The 25,617-nt window shown below is 37.6% G+C and overlaps 1 protein-coding gene across 1 annotated transcript in view; it reads right to left on the bottom strand.

Annotated features, from left to right (window-relative positions):
* Positions 1 to 18,957, bottom strand: part of CCDC80 (coiled-coil domain containing 80) — a 37,415-nt gene extending 18,458 nt beyond the window's left edge. Inside the window, exons 1-3 of the mRNA XM_053457477.1 lie at positions 18,725 to 18,957; positions 14,201 to 16,071; positions 9,118 to 9,274 (exon numbers count right to left, since the gene is read on the bottom strand). Of these exons, the coding sequence (XP_053313452.1) occupies positions 9,118 to 9,274; positions 14,201 to 16,060 (2,017 nt within the window). The 5' untranslated portion in view covers positions 16,061 to 16,071; positions 18,725 to 18,957. The remainder of the gene's footprint in view (positions 1 to 9,117; positions 9,275 to 14,200; positions 16,072 to 18,724) is intronic.
* Between the last annotated feature and the right edge of the window lie 6,660 nt (positions 18,958 to 25,617).

The raw sequence follows: 25,617 nt of genomic DNA, 5'->3' as shown, positions 1-25,617 counted from the left end.
AGCTCTGCTTCCCTAGGTCTCTGGGATAATTTTCTCTTTTTCCAGGCAGTTAGTGACACTTGGCTATTACTGTTGCCTACCCACCTGTGGCTTGCTAACGCTGGCCTTGGTTCCATGCACAGCTATCCCCACCATGCGAAGGGCTACCCCTGCCCCAAAGCATGGCTAACCTCCCTCACAAACCCACTCAAGGGAGAGGGAAAGCTCACCATATCCTACCCAAGGACATTCTTAAGTATGTTTTTATCTTAACACAAGATGGTATTAAATTTTTGTTAGCTTAATAAGAAACATTGATAGAGCACACATTGAAATGATTAGTCAGATTAGGACAGTCCTTTGTGTAGAAAACACCACCCTGCTTCTCAGAAGGCATTTAATATTATTTTATTAAGGCTGGGTAAACTCTTGCAATTAAAAATGCCTGGCATGTAAATGCTTCTTTCTGACTACTGTCAATAATTAAGGACAGCCCTACCATTTAGGCAATCAAGGAGGACACCGAGGGTGCCAAGTTGGTAGGGGGCCCCTAAAAAGTCTTATGTATGCAGGGTGGTAGTGTCAAAGATACAGGTCGCCTAGTGTGCCCTGAACTCTACAGCTAACCCTGTAAATATTGAATTCCTTATTTATCTATCTGTTAAATAGTACAATCCCAGACCATTAATTTTTTATGCTTCAGGTCAGTTCAAAGATATGGCGTATATATATATATATATATATATATATATATAAAATCCATTATACAAAAAATTGGTTGGATAAAAAAGGAGATGCTATATAGCTATTTCTAAACAAATCACAGGTTGCTATATAGTTCTGCATTCATATGCATGACATTCATATGCATGACATTCATTTGCCTTTTTAAATTCCCTTAAATCATTCTTTGAAGTAACTGGAACACATCATGGCAAGTTTATGTAACAAGAAAAAAATGTAAATACAAAAAGAGATCAAATTGCCTGTCAATAAGGATGCCAAGATACACGACCTACTGATACATCCCATCTGTCACCTTAACTGTTAACGTGCCAGATGTACACAACATTTTATGTCATAGAAGACAGCCAATTAAACTAACCATCAAGGCTCCGCCCGAGGTGCCATGGGGCCTAGAAATATCCACTGTTTGACAGATACATTTAAACAATAAAAGAACATAATGAAACGGAATGAGTGAGTCTAAGTAATGGAAAACGCAAGAACAGTTGCGTGTAATTCCTCAGAAATGGCGCGTACTTATTTATAACCAGTAAAAGAAAAACAAGATGCCTTAAGGCTGTATCACACAAAACACAAGTTAGTAAACTGTACTCTGGGATAACACAATTAGAAAGCTAGAATGTATGTCCTTTCAAATAAATGCTAGATAACCTTTTTCACCAATTATTGCTACTTTAATTTTACCGGTATATATTGCGTCAGCCCCCATCGACTTGGTATATCACGTGGACTCATTTAAGTAAAAAGCAGTTTATTACAATACGTTTCCACATGCCACTAACTTTTCTAATTTATAAAATACCAAAAAACATATACAATAAAAAAGATTTTGATTGTAAGTATGCATACTGTATATAACACATATACCCTTCCTTTGCATTTATCTTTTTAGTACAATACAAAGGCATTCTGAGTTTTAAAAGTTTGGAATGTGATATTGTCACCATATTCTGTTATTATGGTATTATTAATAATGGTATGATCCAATAAGCAGGAACATTTTGTTCTTTGCTTTAATGATAAGACTGATTTCCAGATTTGCACCAGAGTTTCATTTTACTCATAACTCTCAATTTGTGTCATTGTTAATATACCTGCCATTATACAGTGCTGAGAAATATGATGGCGCTACATAAATCAGAAAATATTTATCAGTTTGGTCATCAGCTGTGCTCCATGGGTTGACTAGACTTTGTGGAACACGTATGCTATTATGTGATATGGAATGATAAGCATAATTAAATGTTTCTGTATGGCTTCAAAAAGCTTACATCAAGAAGGCAATACAAAGTCCTAGTGTATCCTAGACAGCATGAAAACTAACGACCATAGTATTCAAATATGAGCTTCAAACTTTTTATTGGGATAAAAAAGACTTTCTTTTGAAACTATATTTATCATTTTTATAAATAAAATTTGGGAATTTCACATAAACATGTATTCACAGCTTTACTAGTATATATGGGTAAATTATACAAAGCTAGTGCAAAATATGGGCAATATGGTCACCCTAGCAACTACACAAAGTACAGCCTGGGGTGCTGTGGAGAGCCCACAGCCATTAAGCATAGAGGTGGGCTCCCCAGTGAAAGAGAGGCTGCTTGGGCAGTGTGTGTGTGTGTGTGCAAGCAGTTAGAAGGCTCCAGAAAGGTAAAGGGGTAATAGGAACTGGTGTGAGACAGGTAGGGATGAAGTATGTGTTAGTGTGTGTGTCTGGGTTTGTTGGCATGTGTATCTGAGTATGTGTGTGTCTCGTTATTTTAGTGAGTGTGCCTGGGTTTGTTAGCATGTGTGAGCGTGTGTACATGTTTGTTAGTGTGGAGTGCCTTGGTATGTCAGTGTAAATGTGTTAGTGTGTGTTGAATGTGTAGTTGTGTTAGTGTGAATGTCTGGGCATGTGTGTGTGAAAGAATGTCCGGGCAAGTGTGAGTGTCTTAGTACATTCGTTATTAGTGTTGTAACAATATTGATCTCTAAAATATTTTTTTTCCAGGGGGAACTTTTTGGTACCCAAACAGTTAAAATTCATACAACAAACTGTTAAATATTAGAAAGTATGCATGTGCTGCTCTAATGAAACTATATCAAGCTAAAAATAATAGTGGTCATTTTGGCTCAAGATACATTTTCTTCACTGTAGGCCCTGTTTTTAAGACACCACAAAGATTTTATATTGGTGTATTTCAGGTGTTGGTTGTGTGTTGGTGTTAAACACAATACAGGCAGTGTTTCTGAGTACACACAAAATTATGCGGATTTAGTCTATTTTAAGATTATGCAGACGTGTCTAGGTTGGGTAAAGGCAGAAAAACAAAAATAATACCTGGAATTAGTTCTGACTAGAATCAAGCAATATGTACATTCTAAAAATATGACAAGTTGGGCTTGACACATGTTATCTTTTTAAATTACAGTCACCTGACAGTCTTAACTCTCTTAACATAACTCGGGCACCGTCTACTTGGTGGATCTAAGAGGAACTAGCCTTTCTCCTAAACCCCAATAACGACAGGACACCATATTTGAGTTTGAAGAAGCCACAGCGTTTATTTCTAAACGCACTGTAATGACAAAAACATACCGTAATAAAATGCAAATATTCAAACCACAAATTGAACCAAAAATGTAACTCTCCACCCAACACTTTAGCAAGATCCCTCAAGAATGTAAGATAAAACCACCGGCCGCAATCTTCCTAGCGCGATGGAGCCATAGACCACTTAACTCCTCAGGGGCCCCACCCCTGAAGGAGACCGCGCACCATAGTCCCATTGGCTAGTGTTCCTGCTGTAGCCCTCCCAGTGAGTGCTACCACCTGCTCTAGTGCCAAATCCCATCAATAGAATGCATAACTCCCAATTATACCTGTTCCGTAGGGACTGAAATCTCTTGGTCCCTAATTTCCTGCCTTTAAGTCCCTCTTCTTTCGTAGTTCATAATGTTTGTTAGGTATGTGTGAAGGACAGTGTTCTATAGACCTAAAAGTCACCCTATTGTGTATAAATAGCGGTCAGTCTATAGCAGATCTCCTAAATTTCTGTGCATGTGATCACTTCTATGGATACGATCAAATGACAAAAGCCAGAGAGAGAGAGAGAGAGAGAGAGAGAGAGAGAGAGAGAGAGAACACTAAAAAAGGGTTACCTGCATTCCAGAGCCTTTTTTAAAAAAATAAAATATATATATATATTATTTACCAGATTTTTTTTATATATTTTTAAGTTTATATATTTTTAGTTAAAAATATGGGGATTAATTAGTGGGGAATTAGGTAGGTTAGGGTTATGTTTATCGTTAGGTAGGGGGTTAAAAAAATTAAAATTAGAAAACTTAACATAAAAAAATATATAGGAATATATGGTGGTTACCAAACCGGGGCAAATAAACAAAAATATTTTTGCTATTTTTTTACCCATTAATGCAAACTGTGTGTAATTTATATACTAGTAAAACACTGAATATTTTTTATAGTTGTCTAACATATATATATAGTTATATATATATATGGTTATAGTTTGGTGGTCACACCAAACATTGATTTAAATAAAATAAATTATATTAAATAAACTATAAACATGTCTACTTTGACAACTTTTGCACAGTACTGAATATAATAAAGAAAGCCTTACTGAAAAAATGTTTGTGTGGGTACACTAAATGAGAAACAGAAAATAAACGGTTGAAGGAAGACATTGCAAAAATTGCGTTTAAGGGGTTAAACAATATATCTACAATAAATATAGTGTTGCATAAACCTTGATGTGGTTTTGCTGATCTTTCTCCGAAATGTGGAGAAAAAAGTAATTTAGACTTTTATGTGGCTTCTTATGAGATCAAAGGAAAAAATGCATTCCACCTTAAAAGTGGTTAAGTTCTGTTGATGTTTCAGGATCAACTAGTGTCAGTCGACTAGACCAAAAATATGTTGGAAAGTGTGCAGGTGTAGGATAGCTCTGGTTACAAATATTCACAGACTTCTCATTAAATAAAAGTGATTATAAAACATCTGTTTGTGGGCATATACTTTTTAAAGTCCCGAGAGTGCTACAGTATCTCTGATAAAACAAAAGTGTCCTCCATTGGCCATGTGAAAGGCACAAGGTACCCCAAAACAACTAACAGTTTTCAAATTTTCCTCACCATAATTTCCATAATTCATCATATTTATGGGATCATATAATTTCTTGGCATAACATTTTGATTTCTTATAACTTTACAACATTTTAAATATTTTTCTTGTTTGCAGTTTGGAAACCAATGTTTTATGTTTATCAATAATAAATAGAGCCCAATTAGCTTTGAAGACCTTAAAGGCATCTTCTTAAGATTATGACTATATCTATCTACCAAAAGGTATCAGAAACATATCTGTAATAAATCAATACTGATTTTGTGTGAAAGAAATCTGATATTTAAGCAATTTACCATGAGAAAAGACATTTACTAAAATATGTAATAAAAGGAGTCATAATCAAAGAAGCATGGGATATCTCATGCAAATAACATCCACTTCTTGATTCTAGAATTATCATCCTCCAAACTGGACCATTATATTGCTCATCTAATCCAGTAAATTTCTTTCTGCATTTTGGGGTCTCCCAATAGGCTTTGGCTGGAGCCAAGAGAGACGGCAGTGAGTAATTTACTGGACTCCAAATGCTGCAGGGAGGCACATTTTCAACAAAAACAATTCCATGATTCAGAGACTGCTGTTGAATTAAAACCAGGCATCTGAAACATGATTCTAAGATATCACATATGCTGGTAAAAGTTTGAAACTATTTTCTGGGTTTTACATACTACAGTAGCAGTAATTTACTCTCTATCTCTCGTTTTCCCACCATTTATGGATGAACACAAAACGCCTAATAAATTAGGAAGGACCATAACTTCAGGCCTCCAACATAACTCCCACCAACATTTCACGTGTCCAAATCGGTAAGGTGTGGCAAGAGGTGGGGGCTAAGCTGGGTCCAGAAAGGGGTCACACATCTCATTACCTGAATAGCCACCTCAAGGTGGGAGCTGCAATGGATTTCAATGCATTGATTTCAATGTGTTTGATTTTTCACCTCCCTGGTCTGTTCAGGGGAGATCGAGGGATGTCCAGAACTGGCCCATGCTCCCCATCGCTCCATAAAAGTGAGATAGTGGGGTAGCTACCTGGGACAGTGCCTGAAAATCAATACTGTCCCACAAAAAACAGTACTGTTGAGAGGCTTGTATGCAGCCCCCAGGAGCTCTGACTGTCCTCAGGGAGGTGTGGAGAGCTGCCTCTCTGTGCATGGGTTGCACCAATTGTTCCTCACAGGATCTAGTGATTTTTTTATGTTTGTATGGTTAGACAATAATAACCAATGAGTGATTATAGCCTGGTGCAATCATGAGGCGGCATATACCACTAGTACCATTGCCAGGAAAAGAATGGCAGCTTTCAGCCTGGAGTCACCAAAACAAAGTGGCCCAGTCATTTAGCAGGCTGTAAAATGTTGTCAATACAATCCATTCACTCATTAAAGAAAAAGCATAAAAAAGAATACAGAAAGAACTTAGTCAGGCTTTAAATGTTGCCTGAGGTTCTTCTTACTCCAGACACCCTGAAGATTGTATGTGCAAGGATTTAAAAAAAAATGCATGCATCTGGAAATTGCCTTGTTAGCTACCTAATTGTTGATAGAAATTTGTATTTTTCACTTTATAGATGTAGTCTCTAAAAGTTTAGAGTAATGTTAGGTGACATCACTTGCCTCTCTTGCCAAAAAGTACACACAGGACTGCCATATGCTGCTAATTCTAACACAAGGGTAACTACCACTCAGACTCAGGCCATTGGCTGCATGGCTGAACGATGGCCCATAAACACCTATATGACAGACGTAACCACAGGGCACCCAACAGATGATTACTAAGACTTAGTACAGTAACTTTGTATTTTCCCTTTCAGGGAAATCTTATTTTGCTCAAAGCTAATTGTTCACAGCTGCTAATTTATCTAGGGCTAAAAATGTTTAAACTGAGCAATTTAGCTGTAGCCGTATTGAAATGTTTACTCAAAGTTACTTTTTTGTCATTGTTATATTTCCTTTGCATATCCACCCACACTGCTTATATATAGTATTATTCCCAATTGTGTGGACACAGCTGTACTTTCTAAAGTGTTTGCCTTGTTGCAGGTTTGCTAAAAAAGCTTCCTCACATTTGAAGCAGTTTATTTAAAGTTCTCCCAATTGTGTTGCCTTTAACTGCCGTGGCTTATTTTGAACCTGTTGTCCGTGTGGCTGGTTTCATCGTTCCCATCACATGCCGGTCATTACATCAGACGACAATTCGTCAACACTCTGCTGGAGACCACGAGTGATTCACAAGGGCTGGTCTGTGTCTGTCTGAGAATCTGTCTAGTCATATAACATCATAAAGTAGGTTTTCATAGTGTCTTGCCTCCAATGCAGTGCTCGTAAATATAGAGGAACCTTTACATAATGATGTAAACCAATCAAAAGTACTTACTATACATTTTATTTAATTCTCCTTATTTTAATGCATTAGATTATAATGTTTTAATTACTAAATACATTTAAATTCTGTTCATAACAATCAGGTAGACAGACACAGCCCTAGTAGCCAAATAGTCATGACTACTATCATGTTCTGTATAACATTTGTTGTCTTGATGTGACCATACCTTACCACTTACCTAGGTGTCTGGGTCACTTTCCTCTTTGTTGCGATGTTTGGCCTTGCCCACTTCCTGGTCTACTTCCAACCCATTGAAGCCTATCTGAGTCTAACCTCACCCAGGTGTGGGCATCTATCTTCACCACAAGCACAGAAAGCCCCACTTCATTGCCACAAGAGAGAGAGCTTCCGGTGGCTTAACCAGGGAAGTTCCTAGGTATGGCTTTAACATATTTCATAATAGTTATACAAAGAATTGCAAGTTATGAAATAGGGCTCAACAAGAATGGGACAATATTATTTTTTTATATTTTTCATGCGTGTGGGTTAGGCCAAGGTGAGGCCATTATTTCTGGATTACCTATTACTTTGTCACTGAATAGTTTTACAGAGTCGATTGCAGTTGTGGTATCAGCAATTTTATAGGGCTGGCGACAAGCACAAAGAGCTACTAGAGGAATTAAGAAAATCCGTGTTTTTTGTCTAATCCATAATTAGCTAATCTGATCCTTTTCACTGTTTGGAATGACTAATGCGTTTTAACAGAATGACCTTTCTCATCAACTGACACATCCGGATTGTGTGGATAATCAGATAGGAAACTACTCAACAAAAATTTTGCAGAATACAATGGATTCCACATGCTACCACTGGGGAAAAAATACATCTGGTTATATTGATGTGCAAATATTTTTCCACGAGTAATGGTTTCCTTCAAACATATTTTATGAGAATACTCAATCCCTGCATCTTCATAAAAACAGCTATATTTGACATTATACTTTTAGAATGATTATTCTTGTAGGCATTTTCTAACTTTATCATAGACTCAAAAACCATGTGGCTACAACTTATTTGAGCGGGTTAGTATTGTATGTGAAATGTAAAACATAGGACTGATGTCCAACAACAAACATGATTTATACGCTGTATATGAAGGTGTTGAATTATAAAAACATCAGAAAGGAAATTAGATTTCCTTATCGTCTGTGTAGATTTAATACTCAAAGTGTAGGTACGCCTATTAAAGAACCCTATTCAATATGAGAAAAAAAGCTTTCTCCTGCAGGTTTGGACAAATAACACTGGCATTTAAATAGGAACTCTATGCAGATTTAACCTTTTCAGTTCCAACAGAGCTACTTTCAGTAATTATTGTGACCTGCTGGCGTACAGTGAAATAATGGATTTGAGTTACCTAACAGCCTTACGTGATGCTTTGATTCTATCTATCTATCTATCTATCTATCTATCTATCTATCTATCTAGCTAATCAACACATATGCCCCAATTATTAGTACTCAGTCCAGACAAAACGAGACCCTGTTGTACAATTAAAAATTTTAAATAATGTGCAAATTCACAAGCATTTCAACGTGTCAGTGTCTACAAATGCATGTATTGGAAGATTGTTAATATCTTATTAAACAAGTGAAATTCTTGATGTATCAATAAGGGTTTTAAGCATCGTAGTGTATCATTAAAAGTACCAAGGATCACATAAAGCCACAGACCGACCCTCAAGAAAGTACCCCAAGACATGAGATGAAAAGAGGTATGTTTAGAACGTTTAGTGAAAAATCTTGCATACAGTCTAAAGTAATCAAAATGCATTCTTTAGTACAGTACATAACAATTAAGCATTTAGTTAAACTTTTGCAATTACGTTATTGCACTAATATAAGTGTAAAATAGGAAAATAATTTTACTACTTACCCAGCTGAAAGTGGTCAATTTTCATGGTACTGTTTGTCAGTGTTCCGATAATAGTGATAATTGAGACTTTCCTCACTGCCATTTCACAAACCGTCTCCAAATACTCATCCCGTTGCTGGGAATACATGGTGTTGTCTTCTTTTGGTGACGTAATCAGCTAAATGTTAAAAAGAGATCCATTAAAGCTCCAGCAAGCATTAACACTTTGGCTATGGCAAGGCCTTGATAAGAACAAACCATTATAGTGATGTCAAAAGCAGCACCACTGATGGTACCTTGCCTTAGTCACAGGTGTATTAAGGTATGGTCTCAGCAACCATTGCTTAATCAGTAATTCCAGTTTCTGATATTTGCTAAATGTAACTCAGTAGTGTTTGTACTTGAGACAGTGGCACAGTGTCAAAAATCATGACAGCTTAGACCTAGAGCCCAGAATCCTCCACCCCATAACCCATCGACTTTAGATAATGACAACACATGCTGGTAAGGGCATTGGCTGTATACAGCTTTATTATATCCCCATGCCAGCATAACATACCATATAACAATAAACCATGACTATAAAAAAACCCGCCAGCTGCTGAGCCTTGTGCTGCTCCAGCTCCAACTAGTGTTTTGAAGCACCCGCTGGACCCACCTCCCCCAAACCTGCTTGGGCCTCACTTTCAGGTATTATCTCTTAAAGAGGGAACTCCTCCGCAGCTGTGACTACAAAAAAAATGACAAACAGAAAGAGCAGCAACAGCCATCCTTAACAATCACAATTACTAATGGGTGATCAGGTGGCGTCACAGACTATAGCAAGAGAAAGACTCCCACAAAATGCATTTAATCATTAGGTGACCCAACAATCCCTGCGCCTGCTTAAATTGAACCTTACGAGATCCACATACTCACTTCAGAAAACACCTCAGGCTATCTATTTTCTTGACAGGAAGATGAAAGACCATGGTGACAGTATCAATCTCCACAAATGCAAGCACTGAATCACCATTTGAGGGCCTTCCATTTTGTCCTGTGATAAAGGGACCCCGAACTCCTGAGTTACCGCCCTTAAATTACCCATTAAATGCTGACACTCATCACTACCCCACATACCCACAAAAAGAAAGTCATCTTGGTAATGTAACACTGAATAGAGAGAAACAATTTCTGAACTACAAGCCATTCCAGAAACATAGCAAAAACCTCCAAATAGTAACATGTGATTGAACAACACATTCAATTTTGTAATTCAATATTACAAAAAAATTCCCTTCACCCCGTCAATCCCAAATTCCGGAGCAATTTAGCCATTTTTGAGCTATGTCGTTTCAGCGATTATTCTCTTTTCCTGCAAATAGTGTACCCATGTAAACTATATATTGTTTTTTCAAGAAGAGATAGAGCTTTCTTTTGATACCATAGTTGGATGATTAGCTGAAAATTTAGAATGAGAACTTTAGTAAAAACTAGCAAAAATTTGAAAAAGCATTTCTTTAAAATTTTCCCTCTGAATCCTCATAAAATTAGGTAAAGTGATGGAAAATCCCCTCCAAGTTTATCAATTTTGTATTTTTTTTATATATATATATATTTCTTTTTTTTAAACAATGGTTAGAGGTCCTCTTGAACATCTTATTAATGCCAGTGATGTCACAATGACATCACTTATTTATTTTTTTATTTTATTATTATTTATATTATTATTTTAATGATTTATTATTATTATTATTTTAAATGAATAACTCTCATTCTCACTCTCCTCCCCGCGACCCCCCTGCACCGATCACACTGTGATCTCTATGCAGGTCTGTGAGGAGATCGCAGCATCTGTGCCTCATCGGCGGGCAGTTTTAAATGTAAGAGCTTTCCGGCTTTCATGCCAGAAGCTGTTAGATCAGATCAGGCAGCAGAAAGCCGGTTCTAGATACTGGTCATACTGAAATTAGCACTGCCCGCCATAAACACACTCCCAATATTAAATCCAAATGCGGAAACAACCCCTGACTCTTTTCTGGGAATCTCTCACACATTATCCCCACAAAAGTTGTAAAACCCTGTAACCAGTTGCCAAATGTACATGGAAACTGGTGACCCTTATCGCCGTCATGGAACTCAATCTTCCGTGGGCCTATCCACTGTCTCTTTATCTGGCTGCACTAATAAGAGGACATCAACATAATCCCCTTTCACAATCTCACTCGCCTCTGGACTGTCAACAAAAAGTACTTTTTGGAGGGAGGCTTTAATGTTTGGGTCCAGCTTAGTTCTTATTTTTTTTTATTAAAGGCCCGAGCTCAGTGAGTCTTCTGTGAAAAAAAACAAAAAAGTATATGCAACCCATTCCTTCCCTCCCCGGCCAGAAGACCTGCAAGAGGGCCGGATCATCTTGCTTCTTCCCCGCAAGGGTATGGACCACTGAAATCTTCAATAGAGGAGGGTGCACTCAAAAGAGCTACTTATTTTCCCTCCTCAACAGAAAAGCCAACACCTTTTCAGGGGACCCGTCTCCACCATGGCTTTTTTCAGTGTCTCCATCAATCCGATAATCTTTGCCTGTGTCATACCATACCATATTTGTATTAATAAAATTATTTTAAAAAAATCATAGTATATAAAAAATTACAAAAAAAGTGCAGCCAGAAAATATCATGCAACTCAACAAGCTAATCAACTGCTGCAATATAAGTTAGAAAATGTGCATATAAACATATCATGTCATAGATTATTCAAAAGCCTTCCACAATTTATACACCCATTTCAAAACCATGTTAAACACTACTCAGGTGACAACAACTTCTTTTGAAAACAGGATTTACGCCAGGAAAGCAGGATACTGATAAAAGGAAGTGGAATCTCAGAAACTGGCCCTGGAAATCCAGGTCACTTGGCAGATATTTACTCCTGTTATCTTTTGAGCAAATACACATTTTTGCTTAATATGGGCTTGGCTCTGTCAAGTTATGGCATATTAGTGTTATAGGCACTAATAGTTTTATGTGAAAGTATAGGTGCACTTGAAAAATGGCAGCTTTATGGGACTAACCATTTGATTTGACACTGGAAGAGTTATTGAAAGGAGTCTTGGTGTATAGATGTGTAACAAGATGTTACTGAGCCCCAGTGCAAATATTTTCACACACTGGGAGGCAATTTCAGGAAAATGTCTTATTGACTTAAAGCAAAGGAGACCACAGCCCACTGCAGACTGTGCCAGGTTCTTAACTGACCCCTACCACTACATATACACACTGTTGAATCCTGGGATGACTGCACGCTCTGTATGCCTATAATTGTAAATGTTTGCTGTATTAACACCGTAAGTATATCAGAATACTAAAGTAAAAGGATAGATTAAGAATTGAAGTGTTGGACATTGTTGCACAAACATAGATCGTATATAAGTAATGTGTACTAGGTCGACTAATGACTAGACCTAGGATGGTAGTTCTGGCAGCCCCTGTGTTCTTTACAAGGGGCAGATCCTGTTATTAGGGTAACTACTAAAGGTCTCAACGGGACTCTTGGGGAGATGAGATCTTTGCAGACCTCTGTAGTACCTCTTACATATGTCGCACAACCTAAGCCCATAGCTAGTGATGCTCTGGGTTTCGCCTCAAGACTCTGGGTGAAGTCCTGCCACTCCAGTTCTCCGGGTCACCATAGAGAATCTCTGAGAATCACCCACTTACCCTCCTACCATGTCTAATTTTTCTGCATTTGGGGCTAACCCCTCATGCAATGGGAGGGATCTAGGTAGCTTGATGTTCCCAGGTATGCCCAAGGCAGAGTTCTAGAGTATATGATCACATGCCAGGACTCTACACAAAGAAGACACACAGCAGATGAGGGGTCAAACAAGTCCATCTAGACTGACACTGAGTGCACCAGGAATATGTCCAGTTGGATAATGCTATATTATACTCCTAAGACTGAAGGTATATTATGTACATCAAATCAATTTGCTACATCAAATTAACTTGAAGATGTACTACTCCACTGTCAATAACTCTTGCCAGCACTGTGCACATTTCCAAACTTTCTGGAATTTGTGGAGTATGGGTCATGTTTAACAGGAAGAATCTACAGTATCTCTCACCCTAGTCAATACTAGCAATAAAACGTATCACCTACAAATGATTGATCCCCAGCATGTTTGGCTGTGTTGCATGTTGCATTTATTCCCTGTATTTGGACTTGTGCTTACATTTATTTCTACAGATTTCAATAAATTGGAATATACTGTTCGGGACATGAATGTGGCATGTTCCTTTCTAGCAGTTGTTATAGATTGGCGTTTTAATGTCTTTCTTACAGGCAACCATAACCGTAGCTGAAAGTTGGATGCTAGTGTGTAGAAATTGAATGAGCTGGCAAACAACATTTTAATTAATCAGAACATTTGTTTCATTCCATGTAAGAGATAAGGCCTGTATGATAAGCCTCACACAAAGAAGACTTTGCACAGATCTGCAGTGGGGGCAAATGGGATTTCCAGCCATTCTGCAGCCAAATCTTTAGAAAAGACCACCACATAACACCCTTAAATATACCTTGTATGGTCCACAAAAAACATCAACCCATTTGGCAACATACCTCTAATCTATACGTCCTGTTACTTTTCCTGTTCACCAAGCTCATCATTTCATACATTGCAAGCTTAAACAAAGCTGATTTATGGTTTGAGTTCATCCCTGTTCTCTCTATACCAACCTTATAACCATAAAACATATCCAAGTAGCTTACAGCAAAGAATTGTGGCTCCTTCAGTGGTTCAACAGTGACATTGGTGGGTGTGATTGAATGGCATATTTTAAAAAACAAGAGGAGTAGAATACCAAGCCTTATTTAATATATTCTCTGTTGACTGTCATTTCTTTATGATTGCTACACATCAATTTAGTTTATTTATTTGTGTTAAGCTATTGAAAATAATAGAGAAAATGAAAGAAACTAGGTAGGAACTGTTAGGTAACAGTTCCTGTTCATTTGTTCATTTACCATATAAAGGTGTTACCTTTACAATTAAGAAAGTAGCTGAATAGTTCTATAATGTTAATACATAATAATAATATATGGATAAATACGTTTTCTAACTTACCAATAACCGTCGTTTGCCTTCAAAATTGTCCAGGAATGTCGACAGTGATCGTTTTGGGATTTCTAATGTTTTCTTTGCAGGCTTAATAAATTCCTCATTATCATGTTTGCTATTCTTCTTGTTCTTTTTGCTTCGATCTTTTTCTTGTTTAACCTTTTTATCTACCTTCTCTTTTTTAGCCTGTTTTTCTTTTTTTGGAGGTTTCTCCTTTTCATTTTTCTTTTTTTTCTTTTCAATTTTGTCTGGTTTCTCCTCATTTCTTTGGTCAGTTCCCTTTTTAGGTGGAATTATTTCCTCAGTCGCCTCTTCTATCTGTGTAATTGTAGGTCTTCCAGCATCATATTTGTCCTCATATTCATTGTTCAATATTTTTTCCACTCCTTTCTTTTTTGATGGCTTAGTTTTCGTTGTCTTCTTTTGGTTTGGTGTGACAGCATGAGAACTTTGAGATTTTCTATCTGTGCGGTTATCTCCATATTGTTCTGTATTTTCTCTTCTAAACGACTCTGTAGTAGTAGTTGTAATAATAGGAGGTTCAGTATGGGGTTGATAGACTGGGGCTTTGCTTGGTCTGCTTTTAGAAGCAACATGCTTTCCAGTTTGCACATGTTGTCTGTCTTTATTTTTCTCTGTTCTAACAGGATAGTAGCGATGTTCTGGCTCTGACTCCCTGGTTGTTACATCAACTTGCCCATACAATCTGTGAGACTCTGGAGTAGTATAGGGTTTGGTTGTCCATGGTTTTTGGGTTGTGGCTAGTACTGTTGTAGGAACTGTAGTAGGTGGCCTTGTTGTTGTTAATATTCGAGTAGTCGCCTTGGTTGAAGGAAAAACTGTTGTTGCTCTAGGTGTTGGTGATGGTGTTGGTGGCACTGTAATAGATTTTCTTGTGGTTTTTACCCGAGGAAATCTGGTGGGAATTACAACAGGTTTCTTTGTCTCCTCTCTCCTAGGTGATACTTGGATAGTGTTACTTCCTGGAGTAGGTTTAGCGCTCCTAGTACTACTGCTACTGCTGTCACCATCTTCAGTTACCTGTCCCTCAACTCCAGCTGCTTTGCATTTTTGTACAAATCCTTTCTGCCTGAGTTTCTCTATGCGCCTTATTGGACTTTGGTCAACAACCTCATACATTGCTTCTAGACGTACAGGATAAGGGTATCTTTCCTCTACTTGCAAGGTCTTTTTTAGCAAAACCATACCAAACTTTCCTTTCTCAAGCTTTAATGAAGCCATCATTTTTGGAATAACTGCTGGATCAAGTGGCTGTTCCACAATCTTTCCTTCATTTGTTATCCTTCTAATTTTACCCCCTTCCTCTCCTTCTTCATGGAATAAGATAATCTGTTGAATATGTCTTTCAGCAAGTTCACAGTATACGTCATTTTTAAGGAGGCTCATCATAAGGCGGTAATAACCATCAGAAGCATGTGGTGCTGATATGATCCAAACCCTATTTTTTCCAGCAAAACTAGCCAGGATATTTGGAGAGCTTGAACTAGAAGGGAAACGTGCCATCCTTGATCGTGCAGCTGTGCCACTGTCATCCTTCAACATTGTAACCGGGCCTTTTTTAGCAAGTGGTCTCTGTCCTTGGGTCAACCGACGAATGTGGCTTTCATCTCTTTGAGGCAAGTTCTTTTTATTTAGGTCCTTATTTGCTCCCAAACTGGAATAAGTTTGATTTCTAATCGAATGAAGGGATCGTCTGTGTGAACGTACTGGTCGCACTGGATTTTGCAGATGTTGAGTTTTTCTTGTTTCTCCATTTTTTAAGGATGTTCCCGGAGATGTATCAGAAGCACATACTAACCATACCACTAACAGAATTGTTAGATGTAACATGAATATCCAATTCATTGTGCCGTTGGCTGGATAAAAAAAAAATAAGGATGAGATTAGCCAAAAATAAATTAATGAAAAAAAATGTTCAGCTTCAAAAAAAGACATATCCGGCAGCCTGTAATATTCATATGAGCATTGTAGCTTTTATGTACTGAAGTGTCAATGTTCTGGCATTTCCCTTTACAACATTAATCTATTTTCTGTCCAAATAGTTGATTACTTCTGTTGTTTTTGTCTTGTATATTATGCTTTATTGTGCAATGACTTCCAGATTACACTTTGTGTGCTTGTTATTCATGAACTATGTCAATAATCTAAAAATAAAATTTTCTTTTGTTTTATGTAAATGTATTCACACACACAGATATATATCTGTGTGTGTGAAAATTATTGAAATTATAGTAAAACGCACAGTCAATAGAATACTTGTTATTAAGATGGATTGGGTATTATTTTTTATGATTTTTTTTCTTTTTGGTAGCTAGTTCATTGGATATTTAAGAAATAGTATTTTTTTTAAAAAAAATTTGTTAGCGCAGAAAAATGTTACTTAAACCTATTCTATATAATAAAAATCTGTTTTTAAATCTGCTCCTATAAAACAAGATTAGAACAATTAGGTTGTTAGTATTAGCTATTCAATATATATAATATAATCAATCTCTCTTATATCTTATGAATGCTAGTGATGTCATAATGGCATTACTGGACTCCTTATAAATTAATGTTATTTATTTTATTGTCCTATTTTCATATAAATTACATTTTTTAAATATATATGTTTTTCTTTTCTTGTTTCTCCTTCTTGTCCCTCTGGTCTCCCTTATACTGATCCCATCGCATTGCTAATTGCAATGTGTGTGATCAGTCTGCAGTGGAACAATCTGGGATTCCGACAGGGTCTGGAAAGACGCTCCTGGTCTCTACTCTTGAGACATTCTGGCAGGTGTCAGCTTTGACATCTGCAGTAAGGGAATGCACGATCTGTCAGTGGGAAGCCAGTAATGTTGGCTGCTGCTGAGAGGGGAGAGTCCAGGCTATCATTAGACAGGCTAAACAGACATATATGTCCTAATGGTTATCTTGACACGGTTTTTGAGGACTCATATGTAAGTCTACAGGGGGTTACGGGGTTAAATAAATGTAGCCCAAACCTGTCTTATACGCAGCAATTGGTTGTGCACTGCATTCCAATACTTACATAACCTTTCCAGTCGTGCAGCTAAGGAGTGACAATATATACTGTAAATTGTGTCAATTTAGGCAACTTGCATTAACAAATGAAGATGCATAATGTTAATGGTTTAGTATTAATGTTTTATATTAGTATTAATGTTTTATATTATGTTAAGTTTGTATTAGTTTTAACACCATCTGATAATACCTATTGCTTTGAATTATTGGGTAAATTGGATAAATGGCGAGATTGGAAACCATTGCCTCATTACAAAAAATTATTTTTTGTAATGAGGGAAATTCGGTTAACTTATTTTTGATGGGAAGAAACTTGTCATAATACGAGCTAGGCGTGAAACTGGAGTCAAAACCTAAGAAGTAAATATGAATTTCATATAGAAAGGTATAATGATGTACTGGTGCCAACATCATTGTGATTATAGTATAGTCCTTCACCTAATATTGCTTTGTTTCTTGAACATGTAGTTAAACTTTTAGTTTAAATATGTAGAATTTACTGTATAAATACCGAAGCATCCAATAAACTCAGATTACAAAGAATATACAATGAAACATAATGTTTAAAGTAAAGCATCGACTACTTAAAAGTACAACTATTTAAAGAAAATCTAACAATAAAAATGATTCTAACCAGATTTGAAGATGTTGGCTTTATAATAAATTAATTATTTTTGTTTGTATGGTGACCCTTAACCCCTTACAGCTTTCCAACCTGGATAAAACATTTCTCTGACTCATCTAAGTCCCAACCCTCCCCCAACATTTTTCTCCTTTTCCTCGCTACAGCTGTATGTTTGGTTTCCTGTAATCTTTTCTGGTCGTCTCTGTGTTGTGGCTCCGGGAACAAACGCAGCAATGTTAGTCTGAAGTTTTAGTGTCAGCTGTATCAATAAATTTGGAATACTTCTGCTACCTATTGTGCGGGCATCGGCAATTTGGAGAGGACATATATGGGACATAAACACAGAAAGGGTTAAACTAATTTTTTCCAGACAAACACATGTGCAGGAAAAGGAAAAAATTTCAACATCGAAAGTAAGACACCACCAGAACAACGCAAGTAGGTTAGAAAAAATAAATAATTTTCTTGAACTCTAAAAGAATGCATTCATTCGAAATGTTAGCAGCAAAGTGTTTTACTTTGTAACGTGCCACCACCCCTCTCACACTCAAACATACACACGCGCACATACCGTCTCTCCACCACGCACCCATGTTAAATACAAATGTAACTTTTCAAATGCTTCCTTAAGGATTGTCAAATTGAAGCATCAGTTTCAAGAAGTTATAGAAAATTGATATTAGACCAACATGATGGATACAAGTTACTTAAAAATGTATTTTGCTATATTTATTAGTTAAATTTCCATTTTAACAGAATGTTTTACTACTATTCCTGAAAAAAACATTAGTAGTCATTCTGAAAACAAAATCTAAAGGCAAAATGTATGTTTATCACAAAAGTTACACAAAAAAAATTACCTTCTCTTTTTTTTTGCCAGTTATACCGTCATTTTGTCCTCCACAAAAGTCAACTGTCCTTTCAAAGCATCTGGTTTCAGACGTCCATAGTGTTATAATTTTTTCCTTGGTCCTTTGTTTGGAAAGATGATGATTAATAAACCGTAGCTCTACCCTAATAAATATTAAATGCTTTCAAACGGAAACAATTGTTTGTTTTTTTACTATTATTTCCTTTTTTTAATAGTTATGCGCAGTGGGGAAAAGTTTAAGGTCGTCTGCTTTTTTCTGAAGGAAAAGATTCTCAGAACAGCAGTAGCCACTGCAAGTTACAGGGAAACTTTAGGAAGAATTTAACCGATCAGAAGCAGGACACCGCCTCCTGTCCAACTGAGGAACTGAGGGAGGGCTAAGGACTGAGTCCTATTAGGGGCTGAGACATAAAAACATCATCAGAAAGAAAAAAAAGTAACAGAAAAAGCAAAAATTTTTATTTTTTTTGTTTGTTTTTTAAGTAATGTTTTTTTTTAATTAAAATGAAATGTACAACACACACAACATTAATATTGCTATTTAACAACAACAAAAAATGCCAAATCTGTTTTTATCACCTGCATTACAGCACTCTTGCCATTTTTTATTTTTTAAAACATTGTTAATCACACATTGACAAATACTGTACGGTGTGAGATTTGACCCACAATGCATCTGCTTTATAATCAGCCATATCAAGCATTTTCTTTGAATTTTTTAAATAATACTTTTAGCCAAAAAATTGCTTATTTTACTTTGACAAATACAGCTATTTAGCTACATTTACCTAGTGCCAGAGATTGATTAGATAACTTACTATAAAACAATCAAAGCAAGAAGCAATTCCAACCAAGTGGCCCAGTAATAAAGCATTTTGGGAATATGCTCGAGGAGTGCTGTCCAGTCCTGCCAAATGCATATTAATAAAATGATATACTCATAAACAGAGCAGATAAATGATCCAATCTTTGATTAAATGATAACTCAAGTCTTATTTTATCTCCCCAACTGGTCCATTAACATGGAGGACTGGAGGACTGTTTAAAAGTGGCACAGCTTCCATAGCTTACATCTTTAAAAGGAGGAGCATTGGGATATAATGTTATATCTTGGCCTTACCCAGATAAATACAGCACTGCCTCGGTGGCACCTTTACAAAATGTGCTATGGGAAACAAAAAGACTTTTGTTGGGCTTATGGGTTTTGTGTCCCTGGTATGTTTATTGTAACTATTATATTTTCTGGTTTCCTCTCAGGAGATACCCAGGGAAACAATTTTATTTCCCCACAATCATCTTTCTGCCAGCTTAGGTTACATTATGAGATGCCGAGCATTAAATGGTTGGATTCGGGGTACAGTAGAGTAAAGTGCTCTTTTTTGGAATAATAGCGCATAGATTTTCTTTGTAGAAAGACAAAATGTGTGAAACTTGAGGACAAGGAGTCATAAATAAAATTATATAACTTTAAGCAAATCTTACTTAGAGCTTCTGTTTTAATGTTAGATAGGACAGACATTTATTTAGGACACCAAATACGTTGAAATCTGTTTTCCAGGTGCACAATTGCACTGCAATGAACATCTGTGTTAGGTAAACAACTAACAGAGCAAGCAACCAGAGACAAAGAAGACAAATCAAATCTACACAATGAAATAACTTATACTTTACATGCTGTTTGATCTACAGAATTTGTTTTGCTACAGAACCCCTTGGCAATAAAAGTATAGTAATGCCACATATATATAGCTCATAAAAGTGCCAAGTTTATGTTTTTTTTTTCTTGGTCTGCAATTCATACCTGCAGGGATTTATTTTCATTGTTTCTTCTTCAGAGTCAAATCTTAAAAAAAAACAAAAAAACAAAAAACACAATTTACTGCCTATAACAAAATAACATTTAATTTAATTGTAAGGGGGATTGCATCATATATTGATGCTTGTATAAATCCTATGCATCTGGAAGGTGAGTCCATCTTGGCTTCTCATGGGTTCTTTGAGCTTGATTCTTTCTTGGTTTTGCATGGAATGGCTGGCTCGCTCACCTCTACATTTTGAGTACATTTATGCGCACTTTAGGCTATGAGTACAATTTACATGTCTGATACTGAAAAATAAGATAACAAAGTGCAAAGGGTAAGATACTTGTGTTATATAAGATATTATGCAGAAGGAACTTATATATGGGTCCTAAGAAGCAGCTTGGCTATAGCACCCTTACTGATGGGCCAGACTACAGGGCTGGTCCTAAAACAAATGGCACATTAGGTAGGAATATCCTCTTTAATCCACACAGTTTGGGAGTATAACAGGGAGTTCTAATAAGCCACAAATGAGTCGAAGTTCCAGTGTAACATGACGATGTTAAGATCCTGCCTACCAACTCCTCATTTCATGCAAAATAGATAATTAAGTCCTTCACTCAGAACTTGACTCTTTATTCCAGGGCTGTCCTGGTGAATCCATGACCAATATCGTCCATAGGATTGAGACCCCCTCTAATTCAGGCACCTAAGACAGCTGCCTGGGAAGCCTTGTACTTAGACTGGTCTTGTCAGGTTAAGTCAGGCATTGGGTCTCGAGACTCTCGCGAGCCCCCTCTGTTGTAGCACAAAGCCACAATCTTTAGCCCATAGTAAAAATCACTGGTGGTGTTTACAGGGCATACAATCACAGTGGTGAGAGGTTGTGATGCCAGAGACCCCCAATTCCAAAAAATTGCAAAACCGGTCAATAAGCTTAAGTAAGGTTCACAGAGGCTGGAGTGTGCAAAGAAGCAATCATGTTTGTCCTTTAAAAAGTAGAGAGCTGGTTGTTCACACCATATAGCTTATACAGTGAAAGTAAACATTTGATCTTACAGACAGTTTAGAGAGCTCAATCCAAACACTTTAGTCCTGCATTGTGATGTACTTTGATATTTCTACTGTATGTCATTTTAGACAACTATAGACTTGTATCTATTATTTGTAGTACTAAAGGCAGATAACTGTATAATTTATTGAAAAAACTAAAATAATATAATAGATTTATATAAATGCCTCTTAGAGATTCTGTTGTACAAGGCACTATACCTTTTGGATTTTTTATTTCTGTCACCTTCTATATTTTACTTAACCTCCATCTGTTTTTTCTTTTTTTTTTACGTGTCAGAAAAGCAATATTTTCCATGGAAACAACAAATATTTAAGCTTTCAACATATCATCCACGAATCTTTTTTCCAGTCTGATTCCTGTGTCAGGCATTCCTCACCACAGCCTCTGAGGCATTTAGAAAACAATGGTTAGTCATTATGGGAGAATGCTCAGACTCTGATAACATAGCTGACTTTACGTGGTCAGACAACTGTAGCTTGATACATTCTGTTATTAATATGATTTAGATTATATTTTCCTGGACAGGGTTTTCATATTTATACAGCTTTGTATTCCATTTTACCGTAATCCAAGAAGAAAAAATATTATTCAGAATAAACTGAATTCCATATTCTCTGGTCATATAATGTATTACAATACATGCCTCTCAAGTACACCATTTTAGGATCCAAAACCATCTTCCCCCTTTTTCTCCCCGTATGAGGATGAAGGTATTAACTTGTACAGCCCCAATAGTCATAAACAACGGGCATGTGAATAGTAGAAAAAAGTTTTCATTACATTATGTGAAAAATATATATTCTTCTTTCACTAAATCCCTTACTTAATACAGCTATCACTACACCTTGAAGTCTCCTAAAAGTCTCATTAAAAGCCTGCCCCCTAGCTGCACCACAGGCCACATGCCAAAACCAGGTGCCCCTCTTTGTCCAGTTAAAATGATGGGACCAATGTTGGCCTCAAGCATTTTTATGTTGTTTTGAATAAAAAGAAACAGCCTGTACCATCCATCCTTCCATCCATCCAGAATAAATGCAAGTAACATGTTACAGAGAAAGGGAAGAGTGTGGCATGGACAACCATGTTGTGCTTCCTGTTTCCATTTTGAGCCCAACAAGATCCTTTTGAGAACCTTCATGTGGGGGTTCAGTTTTCACACCTCAATCTATTTTTTTGTGCTAGGTAAACCATTCAAAACCAGCAAAACGTAATGACTGGTGATTGGGAGGGTTCAACAAAAAGGCAAGTTTGCTTGATGATGGTCCTTTTTGGTGGTCTAATATATACTAAGAGGAGATCTGCACTCCTGTCACAGATTTATATGACTTGTTGCCTCATCTGGCTCCAGTCAGCTTAGATCTACGTACAACATTGTAGACTGGGATTTGCTCTGTATTTGCAAACATATAGTGACTATGGAAGCATGAGACAGAGAACCTTGTGCAGAGGGATATCTGGGTTAGCGTATGCTGAAAAGATTCCAGATGTGACCATATAGCAGGACTTTTGGATTGATTCACTAAAGAAGGCGTTTGCAGGACAATTCAAGTCGCTGATATCGCTTTGCATTATAATGAGAAAACTCTAGTGAGATTCTGCTGTAAGAAGGCACAACCTTGTTTGATCATGTATTGCATGTGACCTAAAATGTGTTCTGCATCCTCAATTTTGCCTAAACTTTCTTCCCTATCATATTTCATAATTAAATAAATTGCATCTGCTACCCACACATCTGACAAGACATGTGGCCCTCCCAGAAAACATAATGGACTAAGTAAAGCACATACATATGTTGAACTTGAACTACCTTTGTAGGTTCTCCAGTACAACAGTTCATTTGATTGCTGTATAATTTATTGGATTTCATACCAATATTTTCCTTTATACTGACTGGACACGAGACTAGGGTTAGCAGTGTAAGGGTGTGGGTGTACGTATGTGTTTGGTGTTAGAGTAAATGGGTGTTACAGCACATTGTGTGTGTATAGTTATGGGGAATGCACCGATAAAATATTTCACCCAGGCGAAAGTATCCCTAGACTTACTCCTGATCACCAGCACAGATCTCTAGGTCCCTCTGCATTGATCTAAGGTGGTACCACAAAGACAATTAATTATTCCGCACCCCCCCCTTCAAGAAGTCCTTATGCCCTCACCTAGATCACATTTACCAAAGGCTGACTCCATATGTGGCCTTAGTACATATAAACAAAACAAAACCTATAGGTCAAGTCCTGAGAGTCTCCAGCTATTTGACGCTCGCACATATACCGTATTGGCTCGGATATAGGCCGTCCCCGTATATAGGCCGCACCCTAAAAGTTTGGTGCTTTTTTAAAGAAAAAGTTTTTTTCTTTAAAAAAAGCACCAAAAACCATGCTGCCACTCTGTCCTCTCCCCCCTGAGATACGCTGCCACTCTGTCCTCTCCCCCCCGAGATACGCTGCCACTCTGTCCTCCCCCCCTCCCCGAGATATGCTGCCACTCTGTCCTCCCCCCCCCTCGAGATATGCTGCCACTCTGTCCTCCCCCCCCTCGAGATACGCTGCCACTCTGTCCTCCCCCCCCTCGAGATACGCTGCCACTCTGTCCCCCCCCTCGAGATACGCTGCCACTCTGCCCCCCCCCCCGACTTACCAGAGCAGACTCCCGGGTGTCTTACGGGGCCGGAGGGGGACATCTATGCACATCGTGTATACAACTCCCGGTACCGGCACTCAGCGGAAGTGCCGGCACCGGAAGTTGTATACGCGTATTGCGTAGATGTCTTCCGCCGGCCCTGCAAGACACCCGGGAGTCTGTCCTGGTAAGTCGGGGGGGTTAGAATGCATCGTGCGCACGTGCCGATGCGCCGTTGCCGGTGAACGTCCGTGCGATGCGCTTAGACAACCTCCCGTGCTGGTACTCCCCCCCGTGGGAAGTGCTGGCACGGGAGGCTGTCTGAGCGTATCAGACAGTAGGATACAGGTCCCCTGCACCGCTGCGGGGGATCTGTATCCTAACCCCGCTGCCTGCCCGGCGCCCGGGACTGCATGTCCCGGGCGTCGGGCGCTAGACCCCAAATATAGGCCGCACCCCCACTTTAAAGACTTAAAGTGGGGGAAAAAAGTGCGGCCTATATTCGGGCCAATACGGTAATTAATACATGACTATAGATATACTTTATTCTGTGCAGCTTGATCCAGACGCTTTAGTCTGCTATCGTCTGACATTTAAATGGTTAAGATTGGCTGCCACCCTTCCCTACCTTTCTAGTCAGCTTCCGTAAACCTTTCTTGGTACAGCTGCAGTTAATTATGTCAATTTGTTGGCATGTTAACTTACTCCTTTCAACACAAAAAACACACAAGCCTCATTACAGCTAACATTCCTCTACCTTGTATAACCCTAACCCACGATTTGTTTATATATTTTTATAACTCCATCAATTATTGATTATAAGTTTTAGCACCGAATAAATACTAGCCTTGCATGAAATTATACACTGATGCCAATCCATTTTAAATGTTATTTCAAATCTAAGAATGCCAAATGGGCTTTCCTTGCCAAGCCAAAGTACACAGTAACTTTGGCTACATACGCACAGTACATGTACAGAAGGATGATCAGTCAATTGACATACTACTACGTTAACGAAAAATGTTAACGATACTAGTATTTAGTATTTGCTAGTAGATGTGACTTAAAGCAAATTTTAGGTTCATTATGTGTTACCCGACTATTCGCAACTGAAACATTATGCATTTGTATTTAAGGCATGTACAGAAATACATGTCTGAATCCCATTCATATGTCCTTCAACTAAATTATTGCATCTTATGGCACATTGTGAAAGCACTAATAAGGTGGAACACTTTGTTGCCATAGCAGCACAAAAAGCTTGAAAATGTTTTATATCCCATGTGCTTAAAACAAGGATTGGAGAACTCTTCGACACAAGGGTAGCAAATATTTCTTATAAGCTTAAAAGCTTTTAGTATGCATACCTGGGAACTCTCCGGGTTT

Source organism: Spea bombifrons, chromosome 2 (genome assembly GCF_027358695.1).
Source record: "Spea bombifrons isolate aSpeBom1 chromosome 2, aSpeBom1.2.pri, whole genome shotgun sequence".
Classification (NCBI taxonomy): Eukaryota; Metazoa; Chordata; class Amphibia; order Anura; family Pelobatidae; genus Spea; species Spea bombifrons.
The sequence above is the reverse complement of the archived record's forward strand: the minus strand, read 5'-3'. Positions and strand labels throughout refer to the sequence as shown.